The sequence below is a fragment of the Salvia hispanica genome, chromosome 1, assembly GCF_023119035.1.
Source record: "Salvia hispanica cultivar TCC Black 2014 chromosome 1, UniMelb_Shisp_WGS_1.0, whole genome shotgun sequence".
NCBI lineage: Eukaryota > Viridiplantae > Streptophyta > Magnoliopsida > Lamiales > Lamiaceae > Salvia > Salvia hispanica.
The window spans coordinates 52,326,981-52,338,582 of NC_062965.1; the positions used below are offsets into that span (position 1 = coordinate 52,326,981).

General features: G+C 44.3%; 1 protein-coding gene across 1 annotated transcript; it reads left to right on the top strand.

Moving 5' to 3' along the window:
- Positions 1-1,960: 1,960 nt before the first annotated feature.
- Positions 1,961-6,338, top strand: LOC125200507 (DEAD-box ATP-dependent RNA helicase 38-like). The gene is made up of 8 exons (XM_048098145.1): positions 1,961-2,077; positions 2,137-2,430; positions 3,120-3,347; positions 4,259-4,324; positions 5,325-5,741; positions 5,830-5,941; positions 6,043-6,128; positions 6,200-6,338. Exons 1-8 carry the CDS (start codon positions 1,961-1,963, stop codon positions 6,260-6,262), a joined length of 1,383 nt encoding a protein of 460 aa, XP_047954102.1. The 3' UTR covers positions 6,263-6,338.
- The last annotated feature ends 5,264 nt before the right edge of the window (positions 6,339-11,602 follow it).

Consider the following 11,602-nt stretch of genomic DNA (forward strand, 5'->3'; position numbering starts at 1 on the left):
ATCAACAAAACAAATTGTGCTTTTGGCAGAAGGTCACAGAGCTTTACAACACAGATTCAAAGCCGAGGGGGAGTCGCCCCCGCACCGTGAAGATGCTCTGCAGTCATTGGGACCGGGTCGACAAAGATGTCAAAAAGTTTTGCGCGGTTTACAGGGGTGAAGCGAAGCATTACCAAAGCGGAGCCAGTGAAGCCGACATTCTGCGAGCGGCAATGCACGTCTTTAAAGACGACGTCAAAAAAGATTTCAAACATATCGATGTTTGGAAGCTGGTCAGAAACGAAGATCGGTGGGCTGGCGGTGTCCAATCCTCGAGCTCGAAACGTACGAAGCACACGGGGGGTGGCTACTCGTCTAGTGAGGGCGGCGGATCAGGCAACGCCTCACATGAGGCTGAGGACACGCCCACTGAAGCCGGTGGCTCCTCATCCGGTTCACGACGTCGGCCGCAAGGGACCAAGGCGGCGAAGGCGGCTAGAGGGAGAGGGAAGGGGAAGGGGAAGAGCCGGGGCGAATCGAGCCAGGCGGGCGCGGGCGCGGGCATGGGCTCGAACACTTCCCTGTGGTCCGTATACATGCTCTCCACGATGGCTGACACTTCCAAGATGACGCCTACCCAATACGAACATCATGTTCTCGGAATGCAGGCGATGGCAACGCAACTTGGTCTTCAGCCGGGTGCACCGCCACCGGCTTCGGGGGATGATTCGCCGGCGGAGTAGTTTTTTAAGTGTTTTTAATTTCTAGTATTTTAAATTACGTGTGTTTTTATTTTTTTAGGATTTTAAATATGTGTGTTTTTATTTTTTTAGGATTTTAATTATGTATTTTTTTTATTTTTAGGATTTTAAATTGTAATTTTATTTTATTTAATGAAGTGTGTTTTTTATTAATTGAATTTGTTGAAAATAAAAATGAAAAATGAAATTGAATGAATAGTTAAGAGATGAGATGGTTAAGAGATGGATAAGAGATGGATTGATGTGGGTGCTATCTCTTAGTTAAGAGATGAAGTGAAAAGTACAGTGGGGCCCATGAATAGTGAAGAGATGAGACGGTTAAGAGACGGATAAGAGACACCGCTGTGGATGCTTACACATTTGGGCCGTGATTTTGTAATACTAATTCATTTGTCGAATTTAAAATATTTCATTTATTTTTGAGTAGTATTATTTGTAATACTAATTCTTTTGTCGAATTTAAAATATTTCATTTATTAGGAGAAGTAAATTCTTTATTTAGAATTAGACAAGATAAGTACAATTCTATTTTTTAAATCTTTATATTGTTTAAATTCTTTTTTTTTTATTATTATAATTAGGGAGGAATGATATGCTACATACCTTATGTGGGCTCCTTATGTGAGCACCACTCTCGTTACACACTTTTAGCGTTGTTCGTTTCGATTTATCTATTTAGTTTAACTCTAATACATTATAAAATGTTATTGCAATTTTTAATTTCACAAAATTCATAAAAATCAAAGCTTGATTTATTATTTTATTCATTTATTTGAAATTATGGAGGAATCGAGCAAATCGAGCTTTGATTTTTATGAGTTTTGTGAAATTAAAAATTGTAATAACATTTTTTAATGTATTAGAATAAAACCAAATAGATAAATCGAAACGAACAATGTTAAATGTGTGTCAAACGAGAGTGGTGCTCATATAAGGAGCCCACATAAAGTATGTAGCATATCATTTCTCTATAATTAGGTATTCTTGATTTGAAAATCTTAATACTAGTACTAATAGAATTCAATCGATTATAAAAGGAAATCAATTATAATTAAAAAAGTTTCCAAATATTATACTAGGAGTAGTATATAAATTAATATCCCCTCTCTTCTCTCTCAATTTCGGCTGAGGAATTCGCCGTCAATCGTCTCATCGCCGGTCAGCTATTTACTTTGATTTATTTTAGTTGGATTATATAAAAGGCATCTAGCAGCGTCGCCATGGCTGAGGAGAACGAGACTTCATCGTCCACTATGAATATCAAATTGGAGTCATTGGTTTTGGATGAGTCCAACAAACAAGGAGCACTCGGCCTTACAAACTCCACCATTGAAGCGGTAAGCGCTCTCTACTTTTATTGCTATTTTGCAATGCATGATAATCGTATATCCTGCAGGTTACGTCCGGGGACACTCCATATACCTCGGCCAAGAGATTCGAAGACTTGAACTTGTCGCCTGAATTGCTCAAGGGGCTTTATGTTGAGATGAAGTTTGAGCAACCTAGCAAGATTCAGGCTATCAGCTTACCCATGATCTTAACTCCTCCTTACAACAATTTAATAGCTCAAGCTCATAATGGATCCGGGAAGACCACTTGCTTCGTGCTTGGTATGTTGAGCCGAGTTGATCCCGATGTCCCTCAACCTCAGGCTCTCTGCATTTGCCCCACCAGGGAGTTAGCCATTCAGGTTTGTTTTGCTTGCTTGTTTGGCTGTCTATACATTGTTTGGAAAAAAAAAAGACTGTTGTTTTGCTGTGGCTGCATACTTGTGTCTTCCATTTAATTAATTCAATCAAGTCAAGTGCTTATAATTATGTAATTATTTGTTGGATATTTTAGTGTAATTGGATTAACTTGATGGGTCGATTATTTTTATAATGATATATCATTTAAGTATGGAGGTGCGGAGTGCACACTTATTTGAATTCATTATGATGTTAGGGGCGAAGCTCCTTAATAGATGAACGGGGTCCGGGGGCAGCTACCCCCGGGTAGCGGGGTCCAAAGGGCAGAGCCCTGGCTGGGGTCGAGCTGTATTAGAAATTCATTCGAAAATATAATTTCTAAAAGTCAAAGGACTAATTTGTAATTTCGGAAACCTTTTGAAAATTAGTTATTTTCGGTTAATATTCCCAACGGATGCACTGTTTCTTCAGCAGCTGCAACGTTTCGTCTTCTTCAAAATCTGATCAATTCTTCTGGTTCTAAAATCTCGAATACACATATGAATTTTCTGATTTCTCTTTATTTTATTCGATCAAATAAGTTTGGTTGAACCAACGAAATTGATTTAATCTGAAAGTGACTTTCAAATATATCCGTTTTCTGTTCTATATATTGAATCTCCCTAACATTATTGCTGATTAAATTGTGCAGAATATGGAAGTGCTTCTGAAGATGGGGAGGTTCACTGGGATAACCTCAGAATTAGCCTTACCATCTGATCAAGCAAACTACATGCCAATACAAAAGAGGCCACCTATTACAGCGCAAGTAATCATCGGCACACCAGGCACAATCTCTAAATGGTTGCAGCTCAAGAAATTGGGTTTGAGTAAAATGAAGATTCTTGTGTTCGATGAGGCAGACCGCATGTTGGCAATGGTGAGTTGTGCGATTTCATTTGCCTCTTCTTATTGAGCTTTTCTTCTTATGGTGTTAAATTGTTAATTGCACAATTACCTTTTATTTTGGTGTACTGTGTGTAACGATTGTGTAGTCACATGCTTTATCTTTTTCCTTTTGGTTGACCTGTATACTCCATTTTTCACTTAGATTCTTCCATCCAATTGACTATCTTGGTAAATTAGGTCAATCTAGAGGTGCCCACGGTTCAGCAACCGGCGGTTACGGTTCGGAATGCCGGTTTCGATTTTTGAAATTGTTGAACCGGAACCGAACCGCAAGGGTGTTTCGCGGTTACGGTTTCGGTTTCGGTTCCGAACCGGCGGTTTTCCGGCGGTTTTTTACGGTTCCGAACCATCGGTTTTTTTTGGTTTCGGCTTGATTTCACGGTTTTCTAGCGGTTTTTTGCGGTTCCGGTTTGAAACCGCCCGGAACCGGCGGAACGGCACGGTTTCGGTTCGAAATTTTTTGAACCTGAACCGAACCACGGTTAAAAAATTGACGGTTTCGGTTCGGATAAATTCTCACGATTTCGGTTCATAACTGTAACCGGCGGTTACGGTTTCGGTTTAACTGCCGGTTCGGTAAATCTTGGGCAGGTCTAGGTCAATCTATCCATGTCAATGCCTGGTCTTGTATATTGGTCTGTCTGATTATATTCTCATGCAAATTAATGATACATGCACTCCTGGATCCATTTCTAATGCATCCAAATGAATGGATAGATCATAAATAAATTGAGAAATAATCTTTTATGCATAAAGTATTTTGTGTTATGGTGCCCTGGTGAAGTTAAGTTCACTGTATTGCGTATGTTCTGATTTGTGATTTGTGAAGCATATAATATCTCATATTATAAGCTTATTAAGTGAATTTATTATCATATGCAGAGTGGATTCCGAGATGAATCAATCAAGATAATGAAGGCTATTGCTAAATCCACTTCCAATTGCCAGGTTGGTTGTTTAGTACTCCCTCCGTACCAGATAATTCGTCTCAGTTTTCCATTTCAGTCCGTCCCACATAATTTGTCTCACTTCACTTTTACTAATTTTGGTAGTGGACCCATATTCCACTAACTCATTCATACTCACATTTTATTATAAAACTAATATATAAAGATAGGACCCACTCTCCACTAACTTTTTCAACCCACTTTCCATTACAATTCTTAAAACCCGTGCCCGGTCAAGGTGACCCGAATTATCCGGGACGGAGGGAGTAAAAAATGTGAATTCAAACGCAAGAAAAGCAAATCGAACAAGAACACGAAGGTTACGTGGTTCGGCGCAAAAGGCCTACGTCCACGGGCAAAATCTGGTGATGTATTTTATTGAAAAGCTTCTCAATTGAAGGATTACAAAACTCTCAAGCTCTCGGAGATTCACAGAATGAGCAACACTCTCAGCTCGCTCGAAGTCGACTTGCTTCGAGAGCACACACGCACAGCTGGAATTTTTCCTCTCTATCTTGATCTCTCTCTCTAAGTTCTTGATCTTCTTCAAAGACTCACTGCTATATAAATGCAGTTAGATCCGAACGAATCAAACCCCAATTCCGTTCACAGCAAGAAGCCCCAAATCAGTTGTAACTACCAACGGTCACTTTCCCAATTCAGCTGCCTCTGTTCCAACGGCTCTATTATTTGAAAAAACTCGATTCCAAAAATGATTTGATCAGCTCAACTATTAACAAAAAATAATCATGTTTTTTAATGAATATACTTCTCTGTTGCTTATTAGAGAGGACGTTCCTTGTCAATTTTATCTCTCTACTTCACTATGAATCTTTTATTTCATTTTATAGTTATATATTTCCACTAGTGTCACACCTAATTTTGTAACACATTATGCAATCCGTTCATATGCTGCCATCTATTGGTCATGTTTGGTGTTAGGGACATTGGTACAGAAAATGGAAATTATTTAATCTCAGATTCAATCTTCATTTGGTCAGGTCCTGTTATTCTCGGCTACCTTTAATGATGTTGTGAAGGGCTTTTCATCCAAGATAGCTGGAGAGATCTTTCAAGGACAACCTAATCAAATGTTTGTCAGAAAGGAAGAACTATCTCTGGAGTGCGTAAAACAGTACAAGGTTCATTGTCCTGACGAGCTTTCAAAGATCATGGTGATTAAAGACCAAATACTTGAACTTGGAGAGAGAGTGGGGCAGACAATTGTGTTTGTCAAATCCAGGAATGTTGCATCTATGTTGCACCAAGCTTTGGTCAAACATGGCTATGGGGTGACTACGATCCAAGGTGCTCTGACTATAGAGGACAGGGACAAAATCATAAAAGAGTTCAAAAAAGGTCTGACCCATGTTCTAATCGCAACTGATGTTCTTGCTCGAGGTTTTGACCAGGAACAGGTGCTGCTATTGCTCATCTCTTTTGGTATTTTGCTTCAATAACTTGGATCTTAACCTCTTATAATAATTCCATATTATTTTTATGTAGGTAAATTTGGTCATCAATTTTGATCTACCTGTGCAATATGGTCGTTATTCTGAGCCTGACAATGAGGTTTACTTGCACCGGGTTGGTAGAGCTGGGCGCTTTGGCCGCAAAGGTATTTCATTGTTAATTATGCACATTGTTTTCTTGATTTGGCAATATTTTGGTTTGAAACATGATTTTGATTGGATAAAACTTGTATTTTGTGCTGGACAGGTGCTGTGTTCAACTTGCTTTGTCTTGACAGCGATGATATGATTATGGACAAGATTGAGAAACACTTCAACTCTCAGATTACTGAGGTAAAAAAAAATCCCACATAATTTGCCTTGATTATAACTTTTGTGTATGATTTTGATCCTTTTCAATGCAGGTGGCTCCTTGGAATAGTCAGGAAGCATTCGAGGATGCTCTACGGCGAGCTAGGCTATTGTGATTATGTTTTGAGCAGATATTTTTTTATTGTCAACTGGGAATGCATGCTTTGGTCCCCCAACAAATTTCCGATTTAGTATGTAGTACTCCCTCCGTTTCACCATAGTTGAGTCATTTTTCCATTTCGGGAAGTTTCTTCATAGTTGAGTCATTTCTATATATGGTAACTTTTTTCTCTTTCTTACTTTACTCACTCTACTGTATTCACTTTGTACTTTATTCCCTCTACCTTTTCCTCCCTGTTACTTTTATATCTATTTGTTTAACACTCCAATATTCATTTCTAAAACTCCGTGTCGAAAAGTTTCACCTCAACTATGGCGAAACAGATGGAGTATATGATAAGATCAGCCCGCGCAACGAGCCAGCGACCAAGGTGGGAACAGAGGAGCCAAGGAATGAGGAAGATAGAGCAGAGGAGACATAGGAACAAGCTGCAAGCGGTGAGCACGAGGTGAACGGGAAGGAGGCTACGCCGACAACCGTATCGACGACCAGAGCACTGCGGCCGAGAGATAAGCTGAAGCAGCCGCAGAAGTTTGTGAATTACGTCGCTAAGTAGCGACTAATTCTATAGTAGTTATTTCTATTATCTTTTCCATTATTCTTTATTTAATTGTAATTTCTGAATTATATTTTGAGTCGAGCATTTTATAAGCTCCGTTCGGGTTTTCTTAGTTGGTTCTTTCCCGAACGTATAGGTTAGGTCGAACCAACCCTAGGGTCTTAGTTTATATAAATAGGCCTATTTCATTATTCTTGGGTAATCAATGAGAATCATATTTTGACGGCCTACTAAATTGTGCCACAAGAAACACCCTGAATCTCGCTGCCGACGAGGATCTCCCTCGCGTCCAGCCTTCTCCGTCGGAAAACTCCGCCGACCCAAAGCTCTTGGGCGCTCGGAAGTCTACGACCTCTGTTTCTTGTTCGATAAATCACGTTAAGTGGGAATCCCACTTAACAACTGGTGCTTCTTCATTTCGAACTCTATACAAATTGCTTCAATGACTGGCGCCGCTGATCTTCTTCCGCCGCCTGGTCTCCTCACGGGTGGCAACACTCAGCCACTGCGTCGCACTTCACCTGGGAGCCGCCCGCGCCCCCCACCGCGAGGCGATCCGGGAAGCTCTACCCAACCCTTGGATGTGGATCTCCACGTGGATCCGGTGGCGCAGGGATTTGACAAAATAATGGCTAGGCTTGACAAATTGGAGTGCCACTTTGACCCCAGTGATCGTCGCAATAACCATAGTGATGTTCCAACCAGTCCCGATCCAGATCCGCCCTATTATTCTGATGAGGCCCTGGATAATAAGTTTCGAAATCGCCGTGAACTGCTGTTAGGATTTGAATCGGACGGCATCCCCCGGTCCTTCAACCACGTCCATCGTGACCGTGGTGGGGATGGTCGTCCTGCTACTCGGGAAATTCGCAACTACCGGCGACGCCATGGCCACTATGCCTACCAATCTCCCGCGAATGAACCCCGTCGTTCCCGCAATCCACACCCGAGGCAGCGCTCGTGTTGGGATCGACCATTAGAGCGTTATCAGATGGATGCGACACGGGATTCTCATGGCTATCGCCAACCGACGAGTTGGGATTCGCCGTCCCAGCGTTCACAGTTTCCTCTGCCCAGAATTGATCGCCAGCGCGATCTCAGTATGAAAGCACCGCGTTTTGATGGCTCTGATGCCTCTAATTGGATCTCTAGAGTTGAATATTATTTTGACCATCTCCAGATGCCGGAGGAGGACCGATTACATTACGCGGTCATGTTATTCCAGCCACCCGCGGCAGAATGGATATTCAATTACCGCGCCAATAACGCCTTTGTGACATGGCCCGAATTTTTGGAGGATGTGCGACATAGATTTGACCCTCAGAGTTTTCGAAATTTTATTGGTCCCTTGTCCAAACTAGTGCAAACAGGGACGGTAGCCGAATATCATGATACCTTTGAGAAATATTTAAATCGTGTGCAGGGTCTATCGGAGGCAGCTTTGATTCCCATCTTCATTACAGGTCTTCAGGAACCCATCCAGGAGAAGGTCGAGTTACGTCAACCAGCATCTCTTGCGGAAGCCATGGCGCTGGCCCTGCGATTGGCGGCTTCTCACGAGGAACACCACCCTCAGCCGTCTCGCGGAAAGTGGAATTCGCGTGACAGCAAGCCACCGCACCATAATGGGGGCCCTTCCTCGATTCTGAACCATGGAACAGGAGCCAAGGATACGAGTAGGTCGGGATTCCGTCCCATTCGGGTGTCAAATGCTGAGAAGGCGGACAGGTCGAGAAAGGGATTATGCTATCATTGCCCGGAAAAGTGGGTGCCGGGCCACGTTTGCAAACAGAAACTTTTGTGTTATGTAGGCGACGACGACGATGACGCTGCCTCGGCTTCTAGCGTGGATGAAGATGCAATCATCACTGCGGATCTATCTCACCTTCACGCTATGGCTGGCGGGAGTACTTCTCGCCCGTTTCAAGTAATTGGGGCGATTGGGACAACAAGCGTGAGTGTGTTGATTGACACAGGGAGTACCCACGACTTCCTCCATCCGCGAATTGCAGCACAACTACAGTTGGCACTGACCCCGATTCGCCCATTCCGTGTCTATGTTGGCAATGGCGCTTCGCTCTTATGTTCGCACGTGGCACGCCAGACCAAGCTGACTATGCAGGGCGTGGAATTTTTGATTGACCTTAACATTATGGATATTCATGGTCCGGATGTGGTGCTAGGTTTGCCGTGGCTTGAATCTTTGGGCAAGGTGTCTGCAGATTTTGCGGGGAAGACGCTTGAATTTGACCGGAACGGTGTACAGGTGGCATTACATGGGGTTCAGCCATCCCCGCGTTTGTTGACTTTACGGTCGTTGGCAATGTTGGCATCGCATTCTCCGGCGCACGAATTCTATGAGCTGATTCCGATGGAGCCAATGATCGCCGACGAGAATCTGGAGACAGCAGAGTCCTTCCCAGAGGACATTCCACCTACGATCAGGCAGGTGTTGGATTCGTTCGTGGAAGTGTTCACAGTTCCGGTGGGTATGCCCCCGCGGAGGGAGTTTGATCATCGCATTCATTTGTTGCCAAATGCTAAACCAGTGAATGTTCGCCCATATCGTTACCCCTATTTTCAGAAGACCGAGATAGAGCGCCAGGTCCGTGACATGTTGGAACAAGGGATAATACAACGCAGCCATAGCCCATTCTCGTCGCCAGTATTGTTGATTCGTAAAAAGGATGGGACATTCCGCTTCTGCATTGACTATAGGGCATTGAACATGGCGACGGTTCCTGATCATTTCCCAATTCCAACTGCAGATGAACGGTTTGACGAGTTGGGCAGTGCGAAATTCTTCACCAAATTGGACCTCCGGTCAGGCTATCATCAAATCAGAATGCATGACGCTGACGTCTTTAAGACAGCCTTCAGAACGCATGATGGACACTTTGAGTTTTTGGTCATGCCGTTCGGCCTCACAAACGCGCCGTCCACTTTTCAGGCGGCTATGAATGGAATTTTTCAGCCACTCCTTCGCAAATGTGTCATCGTGTTCTTTGACGACATCCTCGTCTACAGCCCAACTTTGGAGGACCATTGCCATCACCTAACTGAGGTTCTATCCTTACTTCGGAATAATAATTTTTTTGTTAAGCTCAGTAAATGCTCCTTTTGCAGTACGACAGTGGAATATTTGGGGCATCTAGTGTCCGATGGTCTTCTTAAAGCGGACCCTTCAAAGATCGAAGCCATGACGGCTTGGCCCACACCCACGACAGTCAAGCGGCTACGGGGTTTCTTGGGCCTAACCGGGTATTATCGGCGTTTTGTGGCCAATTATGCGATGATTGCAGCACCTCTTACAGATCTCCTTAAAAAGGAGGCGTTTGCGTGGTCAGCAGAGGCGGAATCGGCATTTGCCGCCCTCAAAACGGCAATGACGACGGCGCCTGTTTTAAGTCTCCCAGATTTTGATAAACCATTCTGCATCGAAACTGACGCCTCAGACACAGGAATAGGGGCGGTGCTGATTCAAGATAAACACCCGATAGCTTATTTCAGCAAAAAGCTTGGTCCTCGTCGCCGAGTAGCGTCAACTTACCACAAGGAGCTCTATGCAATTGTGGAAGCGGTGCAGAAATGGCGTCAATACCTCTTGGGGCGGGAATTTGTGATACGCTCCGATCAGAAGAGTCTCAAGGACCTTCTTCAGCAAGTGGTTCAAACCCCCGACCAGCACTTCTATATTCGCAAGCTCTTGGGGTACACATTCCGGATCGAGTATAAGAAAGGAGTCACCAATCGCGCTGCCGACGCCCTGTCCCGACGGGAGGATTCTGATACGCCGACGACCTCCTCCACAGCCGTGCCGGACCAGGAACTGGGGGACGCTGGGGCTCTTCTGTCGACAATAGCGCAGCCGGTGCCTCGGCTGATCGAGGCTCTGCGCGAGGAGACGTCGACATTGCCTGATTTGACGGCCTTGGTCACTCAGATTCAGGGTGGTTCTGCACCCCCTCATTTGACATATGTGGATGGCTTGGTATATTTCAACCGCCGTATCCTTCTCAGCCACAATTCCAAGTTCAAGCATCCTCTGATGACGGAGCATCACTGTACTCCTATGGCGGGTCACCCAGGCTGCGATCGAACCTTCAGGCTGCTATCTGCTGGATTCTATTGGCCCAAGATGCGCTCCGATGTCAGGAAGTTTGTCGACTCTTGTGCCGTATGTCAATCCACCAAATATTCGACGCAGCGACCTGCTGGCCTTCTTCAACCACTCCCTGTGCCATCTCAGGTGTGGGAAGACGTTTCTATGGATTTTATCACCGGGCTACCTCCGTCCAGGGGCTACACAACAATCATGGTAGTCGTGGATAGGCTCTCGAAATATGCACATTTTGCGGCATTGCCGACCCGATTTGACGCTCTTCGCGTGGCTCACTTGTTTATCACCACGGTGGTGCGCCATCATGGTTTCCCGAAAACGCTAGTCTCTGACCGCGACTCAGTTTTCTTAAATGCCACTTAGGAGGAGATGCTTCGTTTGAGTGGTACTAAGCTCAACTTCTCCACAGCTTATCATCCACAGTCGGACGGGCAGACGGAGGTCCGAAATCGGGGTTTAGAGCAATATCTTCGCGCCTTTACAGCAGATATGCCGTCCAAATGGTGCAATTTTTTGCCATGGGCCGAATTAGCCCTTAACTGCTTCCACAACGCGTCATTGGGGACTTCACCTTTCAGGGCCTTGTATGGTCGAGACCCTCCCCTTCTTGTTGCGGTCCCACCGTCGGCGAAAACACCCCCAAAGGTGGCTGAGCT